At 52.8% G+C, this 22,716-nt stretch overlaps 1 protein-coding gene across 8 annotated transcripts in view; it reads right to left on the reverse strand.

The window, feature by feature from the left end:
• The window catches only part of LOC142316932 (cytochrome P450 2C3-like), a 217,685-nt gene that overhangs the window by 14,091 nt on the left and 180,878 nt on the right, over positions 1–22,716 (reverse strand). For all 8 annotated transcript variants that reach the window (XM_075352714.1, XM_075352707.1, XM_075352709.1 and 5 more), the window contains one exon: positions 16,340–16,481. In XM_075352714.1, the coding sequence (XP_075208829.1) occupies positions 16,340–16,481 (142 nt within the window). The remainder of the gene's footprint in view (positions 1–16,339; positions 16,482–22,716) is intronic.

The raw sequence follows: 22,716 nt of genomic DNA on the forward strand, positions 1-22,716 counted from the left end.
TCTGAAAACCCCTCTTGAACTGACCAATGCAAAAACGTGGAAAAGGACTCAAAATAATAACATGATAAAGAAAAACCCATAGGGAGGCACCTGTCAAAATAAAAAGAGCCCTCAAAACAAAAACCCAAAGAATTAAAACCCAAGGGGTTAATTGGCAGAAGCCGGAAGGCAGACTTGATATCAGATTTGGCCAGGAAACAATCCGGGCCAAACTTCCGTAGCAAATCCACAGCCTCATCAAAGGATGTGTAACTCACCGAAGATGCATTAGGATCAATAGCATCATTCAGTGAGCTACCTGCTGGATAAGACAGGTGATGTATGATCCTAAAAGAATTAACCTCCTTCTTGGGGACAACCCCCAAAGGTGATATCCTAAAATTTGTAAACGGAGGAAATTCAAAAGGACCAGACACCCTGCCTAACAACAGCTCTTTTTCAATATGTGCCCTGACTACCTCCTTATGGCTATCAACTGATTGTAAATTCCTAGTTACATTACAACCTATACCTTCAAAAGAAGGTACAGGAAAACCTGCCTGAAACCCACTATGAACCAGAGCTGCCTTCGGCCTGTCTGGAAAACGGTCTGGCCACGGGAGCATTCCTTCCAGGCTCACTGGAGTCTGAGCCTTTGAAAAACTGCTCCCTAACACCAGATGGCTGTACCGTGGACTGACCATGCTTTTTAAAACATTTAAACAAGGGGTGAGCCCCGCCACAAAACGAGCACTCATGGCGAAAGCGACAGTTACCCTGCCACTTGCACGAGGACTCATTGAATGCAAAGCACACCCCCCTTTTTGAATTGACATTCACCTGCTGTCTGTGAGGGTTCTGTCGCTGAGGCAGCATTAAATTCAGCCATAACCCGACATCCTTAACACCCCACTTGACAGCAGGGTGAACCGCCAACTTCTGCCTGAAAGACTCATCGTAATTCAGCCACGCTAAGCCACCGAAATTACGATAAGCCTCCAGAATACAATCTTGGTGCTGAAACAAACCACTACACAATTTAGGAAACTTCTCCCCAAGAACTGCAGCATAAATGGAGAAAGCCTGTAACCATGAATAAAATGATTTAAAATTTTTCTTTCGTTCTGACTCAACCTCTTGTTTTCCATCCGGTTTCTCCACTTTATGCTGCAGTTCCCTAGCAACCGGTAACAGAGAAAAGATCTCTACATATTCTTGTCTCCAAATCTTTTCCTTAAGGGAAGCACTGAGATGAAAACCCAAAGGGGAAACATCACATGTCAGTGCTTCCTTTAAATGAGACTCTGCCACCCCAGGGAACCTGTCCTGAATAGAAAATTCAGCAACAGGTGCCTGGGGTAGCACTACATGGCCCCCAAGCAGTTCAGACAAAGTCCTAATGACCATGTCCTTTACACAATTAACATTGGGTGCTCCAGCAAGGGGGCTCTCACCATGTCCTCCGCTCCCGGGTCCATCCAACGCGCTGTACTGGGGTTGACGACCTCCGCTCGCTGCGACGTCCTCTTTGGATTCTTCTGTCGAGCTCCAGACCTGCGTCGCCGCCGCCAAAGCCCCAGCTGAGCTCTTTTGCAATGGGGCTGGCGGCGCGTACAGGCCCGTGAGCGACCCAGGATCTCCGCTATACCCGGCCACAACAGCCGGAGCGGAACTCCCGACGGCGACTTCCGGGATAATCGCCCGCCGAGCCTTCTGGGAGTCGCGCCCTGATGACGCGGCCAAATCTCGTCGGCTTCTTGGGCGGTCTCGCGATGCTCCGGACCCTCCTCTCGCCGGAACTCCCGCCTCTCGCGATGTCTCCGGCGTCTTCCTCCCATCGCCGCGCCGACCGCGAGCAGATGCCGACCTCTTCCTCTCTCCGCCGGACCGCTGAGAACATGATGCAGGCGGTGAGTAGACGTCGCTCTTCTTCCTCTTCTTCCGCAGGGATCTCCGGACGTCTTCTCCTTCTCCGGGCCGCAGAAGTTCTTCCCTCCGCGCAGGAACGCCGGCGAGATCCGAAGCTGGATCCAGGACCACTTCGGCGGCTTCGTTCACCGGCGCCAGACACCTCTTCAGCCACTCCTCGCCGTCCGCTGCGCCGACCCGAGCCATCATCTTCTCCAGGAGGGACTCCATCTGGATTCTTCTTTCTTCACAGCTGGAAACTGACACAGCTGGCTCACAGCTGGCTCCTTATAAAGGCAAGTCTCCTGCATATTTACCTCTGTCCACCAATGACAGACTTTAAAATTGGCGCGCAGCAGGCTGACCAATCACACAGCCTGCTCGCGTTACTCACAGGGGGCAGATTAACCCCATAAATTCCCATCATAACAACTTCCATTACCACCACGCAGCAGGCTGACCAATCACAGCAGCCTGCTCGTGTTACCACATGAAGGGAATTAACCCTTCATTCCCCATACTGAATTTGGCACCGCTCAATGCCACAACTTAAACTTGAAACACCTATAAACATACTGTCAGGGGGCCCATGCCACCATGTAATCACCAGGCTATACGCTGCTGGTGATTATACAGGAGATCAGTTCAGAAACGTATGGAAGAGACATATTATGGACGGCTTTGTAGATCAGTTTTAGTAGTTTAAACTGGATTTGTGGTGGTATTGAAGCCAGTGAGGGGATTGGTGGACAGCAGAGGTGGAGGTGTAGCGAAAAGAGAGGGGGATTACTTTGGCAGTGGAGTTACAGGTGGCTTGGGGAGGTGCGACTGTGGCGCCCCTGACCTGGTCAGGCACCACTGAGTACTGCACCCATGCTGGGGGCAGTACAATTCAGGTAATCCAGAAGGCTGACCGAGGTGTGACTATGTAAGGGGTGGGCAGATCCCTTACAAGGAAGCACAGGTTTTCTCTGAAGTGGTTAATGCTGTCCCCATAGAAACTGTACAGGAGGGAGGAGGAGCCGGCAGCTTAGGGGTAAAGGAAGTGTGTGCTGAAGGCAGTTGTGTCGTGTGTCCGGGACGGGAGAGAAGAAACAGCCAGGGGCAGAGTGTGGAGCTGAGTGGGCAGAAAGAAAGAAAGAAAGAAAGAAGGGAGCTGGAAGAACAGGGAAGCCGGAGAGAAAAGGAGCGGGCGGAACCTCGTAGGGTGAAGCAGTCCGGTGTGGGTCCGGGCTGTGGGTAGCCAGAAGTGGGAGCCGGGCGAAGAGGAGTAGTCAGGCACATCCCCACTGGAGGAGACGCTAGGGCAGGCTTTCCCTCAGCTAAAGGAAGCGCCACAGCACTGTGTTTTATTACTGCCACGTGTGGAGACTTGCGAAGAATAAAACATGTTTGTTATTTGCATTGAACCATGCCTGAGGAGTATTTGTGCGCCGGACGACACCTGCACCACCACACTCTGCCCCACCAAGACATCTCCCGTCCCGATAGTGACGGCGGAGCCAGGGGTAAGCCTGACAGAAGGGGCCACGACTACAAGCCTGGAGGCACCCCTGGCACCCCGTTACATTTACACAGGCGCATAGTAATCAGGTCTCACACATCTACCTTTTAAAGCTGTATGGGGGAAAAAGCGCAATAGGGTCTTACCCGGTATGAGGGTAGAGAGACAGAACAGAAAGAGATACACTCACCTGGTAGGGTTGTGCCAGTCACAACCCCCTATGATCGCATGTGAGTGGTTTTATGTGGTTTAGCAGCGGCCCCGGAAAGCAGGTTATCATATAAATCAAATAGAAAACCGGTTTTAAATGCCGTGCTAAAAACCACAGATGCTGTAGATAAAGAGATTTCCTTTATTTCACAGTTCTATGCGTTTCAGAGACATCTCCGTCTCCTTCCTCAGGAAAATATGGATATGATTCCTTTCCTGAAGAAAAAGACGGAGATGTCTCTGAAACGCGTAGAACTGTGAAATAAAGGAAATCTCTTTATCTACAGCATCTGTGGTTTTTAGCGCGGCATTTAAAACCGGTTTTCTATTTGATTTATATGACATCTACCTTTTGGGAGGACTCCTGAGATATTCCAGGAGGGGGCATGGCCTCCATGCCCACTCAAGGGGTGTGGTGGAGAGCCTGGTTGCTAGGTGGTGTAGGCAAGAACAGGAGAGGAGGAGCAGTGAGCCAGTTTTAGTGTGCAGCTCAGGGAGAGCAGACGTGAGGAGCAGACCCTGGAGCTGTTGTAGTCTAACAGCGTCCGTGCAGTGACTACCGACGGGGGAGATCGGTCACCTGGTAGTGCTGCCCGAAATCCACCCAAGGCTACAGAGAGCAAAGGGGTGGCAGAGTAAGGGGACTGCCAGGGAGGTACCAGGCCCGCAGGGGTAACAGGTCCCAGTGCAGAGATAGATTCACCTTTCTTCTGCCAAACCTGCCTGATGGGGCACTTCAGACCTCCAAGACAACACCACAGAGTCCGCAGCCACGTAGCAAAGAGAGGGCCCATAGTTCACAGGAGGCAAGCAGCCGGAGTGACCTGGTCCTGGCTACAAGCAAACGGGCCGAAACGAGGGGAGAACAGGCAGCAGCAACTTCCCTGGGTGACCCCCGTAGGGACTTCAAGTCGGGGTCACCACAAAAACACACAGGGCTAAGGAAGGTGAGTTGGTATTCACCCTCATCAGCCAGCCAGAAGGATATCTGGTTCCAGCCTGGTTCATCCCAGCTATGCCTGGGTTACTCACCCTGCCATCTACTGTGAGTAAAACCCCTGAAAGACATTCTGCTTGTGCGTGTGAGTTATTCTGCGACTTGTGGTGCCACACACTTACACAGGGCCCTGGGGCTTGCCTCACTTTCGGGAGGCCACTACAACTGATTGCACCCACCATCAGCCCCAGGCACCCCTTAATCTGCAGTGGCGGTCACCCTGACCGCAATACCGAGAATGGCGTCACGACAATCCTAAGAGAAGATTCCCTACCTGTGACCAGACTGTTCCATCCACGTGGAGTCCCTGAAGGTAATGCACCGACACAACACCTGCGGGGCATCACAACAGAGCCAGATAAGTGGCCACAAATAAGGATGTTGCAGTAGCTGAGGTGGGAGATGATGAGGGCAGTCACCAACAACTTCATTGGCTCAGGGTTGGTGAAAAGGCAGATTAGCCGGAAATGTAGTCAAAACTGTAGGAGAGCCTAGGAGCATGTAATTTTAAGACTTTCATTGGTCATCTGGTCTACAATTGATTTTTAGTCCACCACAACAAAATGTAACTGGAATGTATGGAATTAGTCATTTTTTGAGACCTGTAACTCTTTCCTTGTATTTCATCTAGCAAGCTGAAGTTTTTATTGATGATAATTTGGAATACCAGGCTGTGGGACAGGTGAGCGGCACGGTGAGTATTACTTTTTTGTTTTCACCCTACATTTAAAATACCACGGATCCTGGAGAGATCAGAGCACAATATAATGAACACTCGATTTGCAGAATGCCAATCAAATTTCTAGGCCACATAGGAGTGGATTGCTGAATCTGAATTTAGGCAGATTCTTTCAATCACTACCCGACTGTGGTAATAACTAGTAATGGGCGAACCCACCGACTGTAAAAGTCCGGATCCGCGTGGTTTCAAAATTATCCACGTGCCGGACCTGGGCCTGGAGTTTTCAGGGAACTCAGACTAATGATACAGATCTGGCAACTTGGGAAATAAAAAAAATGAAGTACAAATAAAAATAAAGCAATCGCGCTATACTTACCAAGTCTCCGGCACGGCTGTAACTGCTTTTGGGCTGCTCATTCTTCTTCCGGGTCTGCTCATTATAACTCATCCATATTCACTGCTTCCTCCACCCACCAGCAGTCCTGACATCTGTGATTGGTAGTGTGGAGCCCAGCCCAGGTCTGCATTACCTTCAGGGACTCCACGTGGAGGGACAGTCTGGTCACAGGTAGGTTGTCTTCTTAGTATTCGTGACGCCACTCTCGGTATTGCGGTCAGGGTGACCGCCACTGCAGATTAAGGGGTGCCTGGGCCTGATGTTGGATTCAGCTAGATGTAGTGGCCTCCCGAGAGTGAGGCTAGCCCCAGAGCCCGGTGTGAGTGTGTGGAATGACTCACACGTACGACCAGAATGTCTTTCAGGGTTTTTACTCACATCAGGTGGCAAGGGTGAGTAACCCGGACGATGCTTCGGTAGACCAGGAAGAACCAGGTATCCCGTTGGCTGAAATAGGGGTGACTGCTCACTTTCCTTCCTAGCCCACGTGTCTTGAGGTGACCCCGACTTGAAGTCTTGCTGGGATCACCCAGGGAAGTCGCATTCGCCGTTCTCCCCTTTCTGGCCCGTTTGTTTGCAGCGTGGACCAGACGATTCTAGCTGCTGCTTTCTGTCGCCTATGGGCCCCCTCGTTGCTGCGTGACTCCGGACTCTGTGTGTGGTTGGTGGTAGACTGCCGAGACCCCACCACTGAACCAATGTCCAATGCCTGAACAAAACACACAATTGTAGTAAACCAAATCAACTTTATTGGAGAGATAATCAAATATTTATACAAACTCATCTTTTGTTGGGTTGGGGTCGGTCACAGCTTAAAATAACCATTGTAATTATCCAACCGGATATACCATTTCAAACGAGGCGTAATGCCAGGCCAGACTCCCGGCGCAATCAGCCTTCGCTTAACAGCCACCATTTTCAACCACTGACCGCCACGGAGGAGCAAAAGTCGCTAGACTGCGCTCCGACCCCCACCCATAAGAAAGAGTGCCTGCTGAATGCCCTCTTGCTGAATGCCATCTTGAAAGCAAATAAAATAGCTGCCTGTCCCTGATGGAGTTTTACCATGTCGGACCTCTTGGAACAGGAACAGAGCTCATCACCGAATACGAAAAACTTGGCGATACCACACCGTCCATTAGTGAAGCAATAAATGAAGGCTACCATAATGCACAGAACAAGAGGAACGCCACTACCGACGTGCTAAACATCAGGGTTGGTAAACCAGCCCGTGCAGCCTCGGTGGCAGCACCCATCCTAAAAGAATGTGTATCAAAAAACCGAAGGGGTTAGGCCGAGTAAACAAAGACACTAACATAAAAGGAACAAGAACTGGAACTTTTGACAGCTAGGGACTATCCTCTAGAGCAGGGGTGGGGAACCTCCGGCCCGCGGGCCGTATACGGCCCGTGACGACTTTTTATGCGGCCCCCAGGCACATTCCCAGGGACCACTGTGCTCTGGCAGCAGCCGCGCTTTTCCCGGCTGCCGGCCCTTTAAATCTCACTGCCTGATGCCTTGAGGGTAGATGCTAGAATGTACGGGCTCTATCCAGATCCTGACTTCCAGGACCTGACTGCAGCCCATACATTCTAGGCTTAACCCCGGCCTGTGCTAGTGTTCTCTGGTGGGCGGGGTAAGCAGCACGCTGCGATATGTCACAGAAGAGCTGCAGCAGATTTACCAGCCTCCCGGACCTGCTGTGTGTGTGACTCCTCCTCCCCCTCACTGTGAGTACGCAACCCATCGCTGCCGCCCCCCCGCTAAGTGCTGTGTACTCCCTCGTGCTGTGTGTACCCCTCAATGCTGTGTACCCCTAATGCTGTGTACCCCCCAGTACTGTGTACCCCCTCGTGCTGTGTGTACCTCCCAGTGCTGTGTATCCCCTAATACTGTGTGTATCCCCTAATGCTGTGTGTATCCCCTAATGCTGTGTGTACCCCCCAGTGTTGTGTACCCCTCCAGTGCTGTGTGTACCCCCTAGTGCTGTGTGTACCCCCTAATGCTGTGCGTACCCCCTAATGCTGTGTGTACCCCCTAATGCAGTGTGTACCCCCTAATGTTGAGTACACCCCTAGTACAGTGTGTACCCCCTAGTACTGTGTGTGCTCCACTAGTGCTGTCTGTACCCCTTGGGTGATGTCTATGCCCCCCCAGTGCTGTCCGCACCACCTAATGCTGTCCATGCTGCCACCAGTGCTGTCCATGCCACGGTCAGTGCTGTCTGTGCCCCCTTATGCTGTCCGTGCTCCCCAGTGCTGTGTGCCACCCCTCAGTACTATGTACCCCCCAGTGCTCTGAACTTGCTACTGCTGTCTGTGCCCTCCTGTTGATGTCTATGCTCCCTCAGACTTCTCTGTGTCTCCCTAGTGATGCCACCTAGTGCAGTCCGTGCTGCCTCCTAGTGTAGTCCGTGCTGCCTCCTAGTGCAGTCCGTGCTGCCTCCTAGTGCAGTCCGTGCTGCCTCCTAGTGCAGTCCGTGCTGCCTCCTAGTGCAGTCCGTGCTGCCACCTAGTGCAGTCCGTGCTGCCACCTAGTGCAGTCCGTGCTGCCACCTAGTGCAGTCCGTGCTGCCACCTAGTGCAGTCCGTGCTGCCACTTAGTGCAGTCCGTGCTGCCACCTAGTGCAGTCCGTGCTGCCACCTAGTGCAGTCCGTGCTGCCACCTAGTACAGTCCGTGCGGCCACCTAGTGCAGTCCGTGCAGCCACCTAGTGCTGTCTGTGCCACAGCCAAGGCTGTCCATGCCCCCCTACTGATATATATGCCCCAGCCCCTCCTGTGATGTGTACTCCCAGTGTCTCCTGTAATTTATGCACCCCAGCCCCTCCTGTGATCTATATGCCCCCAGCATCTCCAGACCGAGACAAACCTAGAAAAGCAGCTGTGAGACACAAGATGATCAATATCACCGAACATCACAGTCACACCAAACAGAAGCAGCTCCTGCCTCCACAGTAGGGGTGAGTTAATTAATCGTTTGACCAAATATAGCTGGGTTATTTTTCAAGTTGATAATGTTGTGCGGCCCCCAAAGGTTAGTAGGAAATTCCAAATGGCCCCCGGCAGTAAAAAGGTTCCCCACCCCTGCTCTAGAGGTAGGAGGAAACACTGGAGCTGAGCAGCACATGTAGTCGTTAACCAAAGAATACCTACCAGATGGATCCGTTCCTGGACTTACAAACCCAACATGTAAACCGCCCGAAAACAAAAAAACACCGGAAATGTGCTATGCAAAACAACTACTCACCCGCTCGACAAGCGCCAAAAAAGGGAAAGCCAAAGGAAAACGCCAAAAAGAACATATTCAAAATGAACAAGCAAAATTACACGCACAAGCAATTGCCACCATGTGACGCTATGGACAAATCCAAAAACCCATGGGAAATAAAAGCAAGCTTTGTCAGGTGGGAGGCGAAAAAACCCTAGCTTTGGAATCAATTGCAATCCCTAAAAAAGGTAACCAAAATAAAGCCAAAACACAGCTGAGCAACAGCCTCTTTATTAGGGTACCGGACGAGCCATGGTCCCATCGCGAGAATGCCCACTGACGTCCTTATCCAGCGTATTTGATGGTTTTGCTGGCAATTTTGCGGAAGAACTAAGGCACTGAGTTGCTGCATGCGCTCCGCCACAAGCGGAGCACTCATGCCTGAATTTACATAGGCCAAAGAAGCGGCAGTGACCTTCATTAAATAACCAACACGCGCCAGGTCTACGAACGGCCACTGAGCCGGAGGCGGCAGAGGTGCCAGGGTAAAGAGGGTCATAAGCCTTCTGGGCCAGCATTAAACACAGCCAAGTGTCCGTGGCTTTCACGCCCCAACCCAACTGGGGTTGAAGGGCCAAACGACGCCGAAAATCCTCGTCGTAATGCCACCAAGCTGATCCCCCATGTGACTTGTATGAATTATAAATGGTGTTGAGATATATAAACATCTCAGAACAGCGCTCAGGGTGCTTCTGTCCCATGACACATCCCATAACAAAAAATGCCTGAAGCTAGTTGTTAATGGACTTAGTCACATTTGGCCTCCTCTAGAAAGGACGATCAGATGAGCTCCATTCCTTGTCAACTGTATGTTGATCGGTCGTAACTAAAGACCATATATCAACATAGTCATTCGCCCATATTTTTTGGACAGTCTCCGCATCCAAATGGGATCCCAAAGGGGCAATGCCACAAAAGAAAGCGTCTCTATGAATGTCAGCACGAGGCGGGGGGTCAGACTGTGAAGGAGGTGGACCAGCTAAAGAAGAGTTAACTAGTATTCCTCCACCCGCCTGTAAATTAGCTAACAGTGTCTGAATAGTCGCTGCCATGCCCGCACTATCCCCCAACGCCCCCAAGTATTGGTACTCACGAACATCCGGAAGGGGAGCGACAGCAGGCTCCTGAAGAGGATCAACAACCGTCTCCCTCTGAGGAGGTCGGTAACGACGGCGATGATGCCCACGGGGCACAACTGAGCCATTTGAGGAATACGGTGAAGTGGAAGGAGAACGCCACCTCGATGAACGGGAATGGCGGCTCCTTCGAGAGGATCTGGAACGTCGGGAGGAATGGTGGCTATGTCTGCCATGTGATCCAGCAGAGCGTATGCGGTCAAGGCTGCGAGAGGTTGATGCCGAGGAGAACAAGGCGGAGCGGTTACTGCACCCACAGCGGCTACGACCGTGGGCCGGAGATCCAGCAACCGCTTGTGGGGAAACAGGAGCAAATGGGGCTTGTGCAGGTGGAGGAGGGGCAGACACTCCAGGGTGTACACCTGCAGAGCATCTGTGTAGGCCAGGGCTGCGAAGGGGTGACGCCGAGGAGAGCAAGGCAGAGCGGATACCGCGCCCACGGCAGCTACGACCGCGGGCCGGGGGTCCAGCAACCGCCTGGGCTAAAGCAAGAATATCAGGGGCTTGACGAGCCGGGGCAGGTGGACAAGGGGCAGGAGGGGCTAATAATCGAGCAGATGAGGCTCGTGCAGGTGGGGGAGGGGCAGATACTGCAGGGTGCATACCTGCAGCCCCCTGCACCAAAGGTGGCATGATGAGGGGCTGCAACTGAGCAAAGGGGCCAGAAGGGCTCATTACTGTCCCAGCACCCAGGGCGGGGGCGTCTTGCTGAATAAACTGAGAGGGGGGTGGGGGGGTAGGGGGTGCACCATGCCTGCAGATCCTCCTATGAATGAGGAGCCACAGTCATGGTGTCCCCCTGTTATTGTTAGTGACAGTGGTGGTTGTTTTAATAGCAGTTCGGGGAGGCAGGGGTTAACTAATACCTGCTGCGGCTCTGCACTGACAGGAAGAGAATGTCTGTGTGCAGCAGCCACGGCCGGTAGCTGAGAGGGAGTGAAGGGGGAAGGATCTGCATGAGTTGGTGGTACATGGGGGTTAACAGCTCCCGACCGCAGATACATGCGGCCAGGGGGACAGTCCTGGCTCACAGCCGCAGCGGTGGGGAGCTGGAAGGGGGTGAGGAGCTGGGAGGGGTCCACATGAGTTGGTGGTACATGGGGGTTAGCAGCTCCCGACCGCAGACACATGCGGCCAGGGGTACAGTCCTGGCTCACAGCCGCTGCGGCCGGGAGCTGGGTAAAAGTGTGCGGTACTAGTCGCGAGGCGCGCGCACGAGAAGTGCGCACACCCCGTGACGTTACAGCTACCGACTGCAGGTCCACGCTGCCAGAGGAACAGTACTGGCGTGTAGCCACCATGGTCGGGAACCGAGAGGGGGTTTGGGGGGCTAGTCGCGAGGCGCGAGCACGAGAAGTGCGCACGCCCCGCGATATTATCGGTGTGGGACTCAGGCGCTCCGGCGGACGGGTACGCCGATCGGACCGCCTGCCGCCAGGGGTCACCGCCTGAGCCTCAGGAGGGACGGAACGCGGCTTATCTAAGAAAGCGTTAAGCCAGGCGTCACCATCCCTCCCGATTCTGTCCCTTATGGCAGCAGCCAAAGTGTCGGCCATCTCTCACCAGCAGCAAACTGTGTCCGGGTCTCAGGATGAGGAGAGGCCAAACCCAGGAAGTAAGGGGGATTATATAGGGGATCCAATAGTGAGGAGAATAGTGGGATTGGACACCATAAAGGGGGCAGGGTTCGGGCATGGGAGTGGGATTTTAACCTCTTACATACCGGGCTCGGCAGTCAGGGTGCATTCAGTGCAGCCTCACTGACCTGCCCTGCAAACTTGCAGTGCTCTCACCGGCAGGTGAATCAGGCCAACTGAATGGGCCCCTGCTCTGGGTAACTGTACCCCGTGCGGGCAGGGTCTCCTGGCAGTCCCCATACTCAGCCACCTCTCTGTACTCCGGCCTCAGGTGGTTTTCGGGCGGCACTACCAGTAGCCCTTTCTCCCCCGTCAGCAGCCACGAACGGTGCAGTGTCTGGAAGGGCTCTGCTCCACTTTGCTCTACCGTCACCAGACGCGACTTCTCTCCTTCACTTCCTCTCACTGACTGACTCCCTGTTCCCAGTGACACCACCCACCACTAGCTGGGAGGCGAGGGCCATGCCCCCTCCCTGAGTCTGCTCAGGGGTCCCCTCTAGCAGTGTGTGTGCCCCTGGTTACTGAGTGTTTGTGTGTCCACACCCTATTCATCCTCTGGGAATACCTGTGTTGTACTGCCCCCAGCATGGGTGCAGTACTCAGTGGCGCCTGACCAGGTCAGGGGCGCCACATTAGCAGTCAGACAGCACCCCCAGCCTGTGTGACAGTGCCTGACTGCAACCAATTACAGGCCTTGTCTGCGGGTCACTGTGGATTGGAATAAAAATAAATAAATAGGTAGAAAAATTGTTGTAGGTTCCTCCATATTATGATACCCAGCACAGATAAAGACTACAGCCTGCATCCCCCTGCTGTGCGCTTATCTTGGCTGTGCATCAAAGTAAGCAAAACCGCATGAGGCTATTTTTTTTTAATTATTTAAATAAATAATTTATGAAAAGGCGTGCAAACCCCCCTCAATTTTGATACCCAGCTATTATATATAGCCCAACAGTTGGGGCTGGTATTCCCAGGCTAGGGAGACCCATGGTTTTTCGACTCCCCAGCCTAAAAATAGCAGCCTGCAGCTGCCCAGGATTGTCATATTCATTTGATGTACCTTTGATGTTTACCTTGCTCTTCCCGATTGCCCTGGTGCGGTAGCAATCCGGATAATAACGGGTTAATAACAGCTCACAGTTGCCACTAATCCCTAGATTTGTAATTGGAGGCATCTATGAATGTGACCGCCCCCGTTACTAATCAAAATAAATAAACACAAACACCAAAAAAATCCTTAATTTGAGAGTAAATACAAACAAACACATCCTCTTTCACCCCTTTATTAACTCCCAAAACACCCAGGTCCGGCATAATTCACACAAGATCCTACCATGATTCCAGCTGTGCTACATCTGAAGTCACAGCGAGTGGCCATAGAACATGACCGCCCGCTATGAGCTTCAGGCAAAGACTGAGCCACGCGATCAGCGGCAACGCCACTCAGGTTATTTCAGGTCACAGCTGGAGGTTCCCATGGTCCTCCATCTGTGACCGTAGGTAATGTCATATGACGTCATTAAACTTAGTGACCTCAGGTGAGGTTACCTGCGATCACACGTGGATTACTGGGAGAACCTCTCATCATGTGTCTCATTCCTTCTCTGCTTGAAGCTTATAGCAGGTGATCACGTTCTATGGCTGCTTGCTAGGACTTCAGATGTAGAAAAGCTGCAATCATCGTGGTACTTCATGTGGATTATGTCTGACCTGGGTGTTTTGGGGGTTAATAAATTGGTGAAAGAGGGTGATTTTATTTCAAATAATTTTTTTTTTCGGTATTTGTGTTTATTTCTTTTCACATACAGATTAGTAATAGGGGGGTCTCATAGACGCCTGCCATTACTAATTTAGGGCATAGTGGCAGCTGTGAGTTGTCATTAACTCCTTATTACACCTATTGCCACCACATCAGGGCAATCAGAAAGAGACTGGTAAAGTTCCGGGACTGTCGCATCTAATCCATGTGACAATCCTGGGCTGCTGCAGGCTGCTATTTTTAGACAGGGGGGATCAATAAGCATGGGACTCCCCACCCTGAATATACCACCCCAGCTGTAGGCTTTATCATGGCTGGGTATCAAAATTGGTGGGGACCGTACACTGGTTTTTAAAATTATTTATTTAAATAATTTAAAAAAAAGCGGTTTCTCTTATTTTTATACACAGCCAAAATAAGCACATGGCTGGGGGCTGCAGCCTGTACCCATGGCCTTTAGCTGTAATCGGTATCATATTATGGGGGGACCCTATGACAATTTATTTCTTTATTTTATTTTACTCAAATCTACAGTGACCCGCAGACAGGGTCTGTGATTGCAAGCAGCCAGACACAATGTCACACAGGCTGGGGGCGCGTCTGACGGCAACCAATCACAGACGCCGATAGGCGGGGAAAGCAGTGAATATGCATGAAGGTAAATGAGCAGCTCTAGAAGAAGAATGAGCCGCCCAAATGCAGTTACAGCTGCTCCAGAGCCTCGGTAAGTACAGCGTGCTTGCTGCTACCCCCCTATCCCTTCTACCACAATTTTTAAGAGCATAAACTTATATGGGGATCGGCGTCCGGCCAGATATCCGGGATCAATTCTGTGCCTTCACTAGTGGTAACACATAAGAGATGTATGGATATGAGTGAGGTCATAGAATGTATGGACTCCTGGTAGTATATATTAGCAAGACAAAACAATCACTGATTTCGGGGAGACCAGCCAGAGAAAACACTGCCGGCAGCCATAGAGGGCGCTCAACACAGTGAAAGCCTAGGTGCATTGCCCCCTGGGAAATATGCAAATAAAAAAGGTCCATGGAGCCTCTGTTAGGAGTCTCGACACAGAAAATAGCCAGATATCCCTCGGGAAGGACCTAGCCAAGGAGTGGCCCTTTTTAGGAGACCACCATAACAACCATATTAAGTGGCCAGGTATCCATCCACAGACAGCTGTTTTGGGGTATTGCCCCTCATCAGTATGGAGTAGGATTCTGGCTAGGTGGGAGCAATGCCTAGTAGACTAACAAGACAAAATAATCACTGATCTCGGGGAGACCAGCCAGAGAACCTAGGATTTTCACTGAAAATAAACCTTACCATGTTGCCTCAGCAGTCATGTCATTTTATATCTAACAAGGGAGTTAGGGCAAATAGCCAACAGGGTCGCAAGAAGCGTGCTGGGCAAAAAAGGCACAAAATAACTGCCCATGAATTGAGGAAAATCAAGCGTGAAGGTGCCAATACGCCATTTGCCACCAGTTTGTCCATATTTCAGAGCTGCAACATTACTGGAGTATCAAAAAGCACAAGGTGTGCCATACTCAGGGACAGGCCAAGGTAAGGAAGGCTGAAAACCACCACCTCTGACCAAGAAACATAAGATAAAACGTCAAGACTGGGCCAAGAAATATCTTAAGACTGATTTTTCAAAGGTTTTATGGACTGATGAAATGAGAGTGACTCTTTATGGGCAGATGGATGGGCCAGAGGCTGGATCAGTAAAGGGCAGAGAGCTCCACTCCGAATCAGACGCCAGCAAGGTGGAGGTGGGCACTGGTATGGGCCGGCATCATCAAAGATCAACTTGTGGGACCTTTTCGGGTTGAGGATGGAGTGAAGCTCAACTCCCAGACCTACTGCCAGTTTCTGGAAGACAACTTCTTCAAGCAGTGGTACAGGAAGAAGTCGGTATTGTTCAGTTAAAACATGATTTTCATGCAGGACAATGCTCCATCACATGCATCCAACTACTCCACAGCATGGCTGGCCAGTAAAGGTCTAATAGATGAAAAAATAATGACATGACCCCCTTGTTCACCTGATCTGAACCCCATAGAGAACCTGTGGTCCCTCATAAAATGTAAGATCTACAGGGAGGGAAAACAGTCCACCTCTGGGAGCAGTGTCTGGAGGCTGTGGTGGCTGGAGGCTGTGGTGTCTGGAGGCTGCGGTGTCTGGAGGCTGCGGTGGCTGGAGGCTGTGGTGGCTGGAGGCTGTGGTGGCTGGAGGCTGTGGTGGCTGGAGGCTGTGGTGGCTGCTGCACGCAATGTGGATGGTAAACAGATCAAGGAATGACAGAATCTATGGATGGTGGCTGCTGAGTGTCATCAGAAAGAAAGGGGGCGATATTGGGCACTCATTTTTTGGGTTTTATTTTTGCATGTCAGAAATGTTTCTAAATTTTGTGCAGTTATATTGGTTTATCTGGTGACAATAAACAAGTGAGATGGGAATAGATTTGGTTTTTATTAAGTTGCCTAATAATTCTGCACAGTAATAGTCACCTGCACAAACAGATCCTCCTAAGAAGCCAAATCTAAAAACCCCTCCAACTGCCAAAAATATTAACCCCTCCAACTGCCAAAATATTAAGCTTTGATATTTATGAGCCTTTTGGGCTGATTGAGAACATAGTTGTTTATCAATAATAAAAAAAAATCCTCTAAAATACAACTTGCCTAATAATTCTGCACACGGTGTATGTACACAGTCATCGCACCAGCAGAATAGTGAGTGCAGCTCTGGAGTATAATGCAGGAGGTAACTCAGGATCAGTAATGTAATGTGTATACACAGTGACTTCACCAGCAGAATAGTGAGTGCAGCTCCGGAGTATAACAGATTCATACCTTGGACATCTGGATAGTGGGCCATTAGCACCAGCATGAACTTCAGTGTGGACGCTGTGGTTTCAGTTCCTCCTGCTAAAAGTGCTACAACCATCACGATGAGACTGGTGTCACAGATATCTGGATCCATCTCATGCTCCACCTGCGTGTGAGCAGAACGTCCCATCAGATGTGATTATTTTTCAGGACTTGTCTATATTTTGCAATTAGTAGTAGAGTGTTTGCTGCCCCAGGTCATCAGGGCCGTTATGTGTAAGGGGTGCTTCACACACAGCGAGATCGCTGCTGAGTCACGGTTTTGGTGACGCAACAGTGACCTCATTAGCGATCTCGCTGTGTGTGACACTGAGCAGCGATCTGGCCCCTGCTGTGAGATCGCTGCTCGTTACACACAGCCCTGGTTTGTTTTTTTATTGTTGCTCTCCCGCTGTGACGCACAGATCGCTGTGTGTGACAGCGAGAGAGCGACGAAATGAAGCAAGGAGAAAGCAGGAGCCGGCATCTGGCAGCTGCGGTAAGCTGTAACCAGGGTAAACATTGGGTAACCAAGGTGGTTACCCGATATTTACCTTCGTTACCAGCCTCCGCCGCTCTCACGCTGCCAGCGCCGGCTCCTGCTCTCTGCACATGTAGCTGCAGTACACATCGGGTAATTAACCCGATGTGTACTGTAGCTAGGAGAGCAGGGAGCCAGCGCTATGCAGTGTGCGCGGCTCCCTGCTCCCTGCACATGTAGCTGCAGTACACATCGGGTAATTAACCCGATGTGTACTGTAGCTAGGAGAGCAGGGAGCCAGCGCTAAGCAGTGTGCGCGGCTCCCTGCACATGTAGCTGCAGTACACATCGGGTAATTAACCCGATGTGTACTGTAGCTAGGAGTGCACGGAGCCAGCGCTAAGCAGTGTGCGTGGCTCCCTGCTCCCTGCACATGTAGCTGCAGTACACATCGGGTAATTAACCCGATGTGTACTGTAGCTAGGAGAGCAAGGAGCCAGCGCTAAGCAGTGTGCGCGGCTCCCTGCTCCCTGCACATGTAGCGACGTTATGATCGCTGCTGCGTCGCTGTGTTTGACAGCTAAGCATCGACCATAACAGCGACATACAAGGTCGCTGTTACGTCACAGAAAATGGTGACGTAACAGCGACGTCGTTGTCGCTGTCGCTATGTGTGAACCCAGCTTAAGATCTAACCACAATCTGGATAATCAAGCTGATCTGCAGGTACTGAGGGTGAGCGACGGGGAACATCTGTGCACACTAGGGTGACCGGATCTCATAGGGGGGGGGGAAATGACGGAATCTTGTTCGTCTGGACCCCCAAAAAAACGATTCCCCTTTCCAGTTATTGAGAGAGCCAAAATTTGAGCTCGATCAAACGACGTTAACCCGTGCCGCTCGTTGCTCAAAGTTTGAAAAAATCCAAATTTTTGGCCAAAAAGCTGACATATGGAGCCATAACTCCAGAACGGTAAATAATAAAATCACGCTTAATATCTCAAAAGAAAGCTAATGTTGTTCTTTAAAATTTATATGTTATACACAGGGTGCATGTGTGGCGCCCTGGACAAGCCAGGGGCCACAGGTAACAACACCAACACACCCCACACTCCCGGTCAGGCACACCAAAGTCAGACAAAAACCCTTGTTGCCTTCCTCCAGGGGCTGATGTCCACACCAGGGGGTGGGCCAGGCGGTTGGTCCCGCCCACCGAGGAGTTCACAGTCCTGGAGGCGGGAAAAGCAGAGAGATCAGTTTGAGAGTTGAAAGTGGAAGGAAGAAAAGTGGTAGTGGAGCAGACAGAAGTTCGTCCGGGTGTGTGGCCCGGATGGATCAGCAAGGTTGGCAGACGGTGGTGACCGTCTGCAGGAGAGGCTTATTGGAGCTAGCCGTAAGGACCGTGGACGGGCGGTGGCCCGGCGGTACCGGACCGGTACGCAAAGAGAAGCCAGCACCATCCGGCAGGGGCTTACGGACCCCGGCAAGGCTAGGAGTCGCCGTGAATTTGCCAAATCCGTTAGCGAAGGGAACCTCCTGGGTTTCCCAGCAGCCAAGTCCCGACAGAAGGCAACCGTCCAACCGTTAGAGGGAAACACAGTCACCGCCAAGGCTAAAGTTCCCAGGGCCAGAGCCTGCGGGCAAAAGGGGCTCCTTCAGCCCATATCCAAGCATGGGGAGCGGGTTACCGGTGGGAACCCATTCGAACCGTACACACTTTACACAGGTGCAGGGAAAGGCAATCACCATCAACCTGCCGGGAGGAGAAACACCGCAGCCGTCTGTGGGACCCGTCCATCCAGCCGTGTGTTTTACCGAGAACTGTGTCCTCATCATTGGAGTGAGTACCACCGTGCCGAGTGGCACAGCGCTGCCCCCGCGATCCTGCACCTCGCCGGGCCCCGTAACCCACCTGCCATACATCCCTACCCCATCACCGGGCCCCGGGACAACCAACCCCCTACCCACGGAGGGGAGAACTAACATCCAGGCTGCTCCCTGTCATCGCTCCCGGGATCCCCGTCCAGAGCAGCGGTGGTGTCACCAATATCACCACAGCCGTGGGTGGCGTCACGGACAATATCAAAACCCCCACAATCAACCCCCTTTTCACTCACGGGCGAGGAGTGCCGCTCGGGGCCCCGGGATCCGGCCCACCGCTCGAGCCACCACCGAGCAGCAGCAGCAGTAGCCGTGCCGGACCCGAGCAGTGGGTGAGCGCAGCGCACCTCCTCCGCCCGCGACAACTTGGCGTCACGAACAGGATCTTACCGCTCTGCCGTCTGGTAGAGGTGCGCCTTGTTGCCAACGGAGGTGTCCGGCCGAAAATTTTGAGAAGCCGCCATCTTGGGCGCGAAAAATTCCCGCTCGAGCGTCTCCTCGAGCAGTGGAGGCGCGAAGGCCTAAACCCCGCCCCTGTAGAGGAGGAGCCGGAAACAGACTAAGGGGGACGGAAACAAGATGTCTGCACCCGACGGAGCCGTTGGAGGAGCGGCGGACGCAGTCGTGGGAGCACCTGTGGATGGGAATGGGCCTGCCCAGGTCCCAGCCGCGCTGGCGGGAGGCGCCGCGTCCCCATTTCTCGCTCAGGTGATGCCGTTCTCTTTGCCCTATGTGCCCGGAGCTGCCTGGCTACCACAGTACAATGGGAAACCTGATGCCTTGCAGGTTTTCCGGAAGAAGCTTAGTCCGCTATTGGAACTGTACCCCCTGACTGATAAGCAACGTGCAGCGCTAGTGCTGGGGCAGAGACCTGGGCCGAGGGGGACCGGTCCTCTGTAGCCACCATCTTTGAGAAGCTACAGACTGCCTTTGAGACCCGTACTGAGGCAGAACTGTGGATGCAGTTTTATCAATGCCGGCAACGGCCCGCAGATAGCATTCGGGACTTTGCCTTGCGCCTGCAAACCGCACTCCGCACACTGAAGCGGGTGGACACCATCAACAATGCGGACAGTAACAAAATGTTAAGTGAGCAGTTTGTGCAGGGGATGAGATCCTCGGAGGACCACAAACCACTTCGGCTGTGGGCCCTAGAACATCCTGATGTTGACTTTGCCGTGTTAAAGGAACGGGCCATCAAAGCTCTGCAACCCCCCGCATCTGAATCCCCTGACCCAGCCCCATGGCCGGTTGAGACTGCCCCCGTTGTGGTGGCCCCTACCCCAACAGCACCTCCAGGACCTGCAGCCCCAAGCGGAACGATGGAAGAACTCGTTGCTCAGGTCCGCCGCATGGATGGGGACCTCGCTAAGATCCTCGCCGTACTCCAGCCTCCGACCAGATCCCAGGCCCCGGTGAAGATGCAGCTCGCCGACAGCTCTGAGGACGTCCCCTGGATGCAGCAGAGAAGGGCCAATGACTCACGGTATGGACCCCCGATCTGTTACAGGTGCAGCAAACCCAGCCACTACTCCCGACGGTGTCCGTTAAACGAGCAACCCCTGGGGCCACGGGCCAATCCCCAGGAGTAGAACCCCATTGCCCCCCAGACTGGCGGGACCGGTACATCGGGGCCCGGCCCATCATCCCCGTGGCCGTGGACGGCACACCGGTGATGGCTCTCCTGGACACTGGATCACAGGTAACCACTATACCCTACACACTGTATCAACGGTATTGGGGAAAAGACGAACTGGCTCCCCCAGATGCCAGTATAACACTGATTGCTGCTGATGGACTCCCATTGACCCAGGTGGGGTACAAACAGGTGGCCATGACTGTGGGACGAGCTGAACTGCAACACCAGGGTATGATTGTGATAATGAATGAACCCAGTGATCATAACCCGAAGGTAGTGTTAGGAACTAACGTGATGGAGCACTGTATGAGTGACGTGCTGACCCTACTGCAGCAGCTGGCAGCCACGGCGGCGGGGAGCCGACAGAGAGCTGTGCAGCGTGAGATCAGGGCCCTGATGTACCGCCAACATGTGAACTCGACAGAAGGAGAGATTGGTGGGGTGAGAGTGATGGATGTGGCCCCCTTGATTGTACCTCCCAGGAGCGAGATGATGATTGGGTGTAGGGCAGCGGTAGGGCCCCAGGGGCGTGACTACCCTGCCATGATAGAACCCATGCACTCTGAACACTGGCCCACAGTGATGGCCGCCCGGGGAGTGGTAGACGTAAAGAAAGGGAGAGTGCCCGTGAGGGTGCTGAACTGCGGGGAGGAAGAGGTTAGGCTTCCCCGGTACGCTACACTTGCCAAGTTGCTCACTTTGGATCCCCACACCATCCACGAGGCCGTTCCCCTGATCTCACCACCTACTGCCAGCACTCACCCATCCCAAGGGGAGTTAGACGAGTGGTGTCGACAGCACACGTAGGCACCGACGATACCCCTACACATCATAAAGAAGGGGTATACCGGGTGGTACGGGAGTACGAGTGAGTTTTTAGCAAACATCCCCTAGACTTTTGGCAAATTAAAGGGGTCCAACACCATATCCCCACCGGTGAACATCCCCCTATCAAAGAGAGGTACAGGCCTATTCCCCCCGCACACTACCAATGTGCCAAGGACATGTTGAGGAACATGAGGGAGGCAGGGGTTATTAGGGACAGCTGTAGTCCCTGGGCCGCCCCGTTGGTGCTGGTTAAGAAGAAGGACGGCACCATGCGGATGTGTGTGGATTACCGGAAGATTAACCAAATAACGCATAAGGATGCTTACCCTCTGCCCCGTATTGAAGAGTCCCTGGCCGCGCTGAGAACCGCGAACTACTTCTCTACCCTTGACCTCACCAGCGGGTACTGGCAGGTGGCCGTTGGCGCCCGAGGACCGAGAGAAAACTGCCTTCACCACTCCTATGGGACTCTGTGAATTCAACAGTATGCCGTTCGGGCTGTGCAACGCTCCCGGAACCTTCCAGCGGCTGATGGAGTGTTGTCTGGGACACCTAAACTTCGAGACCGTCTTGCTGTACTTAGATGATGTGATTGTGTACTCGCAGACGTACGAGGCTCACCTGGAGCACCTGTCCGAGGTGTTCGCGTCCCTTTCCAAGTATGGGATGAAGTTGAAGCCCTCCAAGTGTCATCTGCTGAAGCCCAGAGTGCAATACCTTGGGCATGTGGTGGGTGCAGAAGGTGTCGCCCCCGACCCCGAGAAGATCACTGCCATCTAAGATTGGCCGAGGCCGACCACAGTGAGGGAGGTGAGGCAGTTTCTGGGTCTGGTGGGATATTACCGCCGCTTCATCAAGGGGTATACGAAGATGGCTGCCATGCAAGACCTCCTCGTGGGACAGACCAAAGGTGGTAGACCCCTCGGAACCCCACTGGAGTGGGAAGAAAGGCATGAGGAATCCCTTCGCCAGCTGAAAGCGGCCTTGACCGGAGAGGAGGTCCTAGCGTACCCTGATTACAGCTGCCCATTCATCCTCTACACTGATGCCAGCAATGTGGGCTTGGGGCAGTCCTATCCCAGGTCCAAGACGGAAAGGAAAAAGTGATTGCTTATGCTAGCCGAAAGCTCCAACCGACTGAAAGGAACCCTGAAAACTACAGCTCCTTCAAGCTTGAGCTCCTAGCACTGGTGTGGGCTATCACCGAGCGGTTCCGCATTACCTGGCAGCAGCAAAATTCACCGCTTTCACGGATAATAACCCGCTGACCCACCTGGACACAGCCAAGCTGGGCACGTTGGAGCAGCGGTGGGTGGCCAGGCTAGCCAACTACGATTTCACCATTAAGTACAGGGCTGGCCGTACCAACGTTAATGCTGATGCACTCTCTCGGATGCCCCACCTGTCAGAAGAGGGGTCCGAGGATGATGACCTCGAAGAGATTGAGTTGCCTGCATTTCACCAGCCACCAACTGAGAGGGTGCATGTCCATCAACAACGGGTGAACCTGGACCCGCTGCCCAGTCAGGAGTG

This window comes from Anomaloglossus baeobatrachus, chromosome 6 (assembly GCF_048569485.1).
Source record: "Anomaloglossus baeobatrachus isolate aAnoBae1 chromosome 6, aAnoBae1.hap1, whole genome shotgun sequence".
Lineage (NCBI taxonomy): Eukaryota > Metazoa > Chordata > Amphibia > Anura > Aromobatidae > Anomaloglossus > Anomaloglossus baeobatrachus.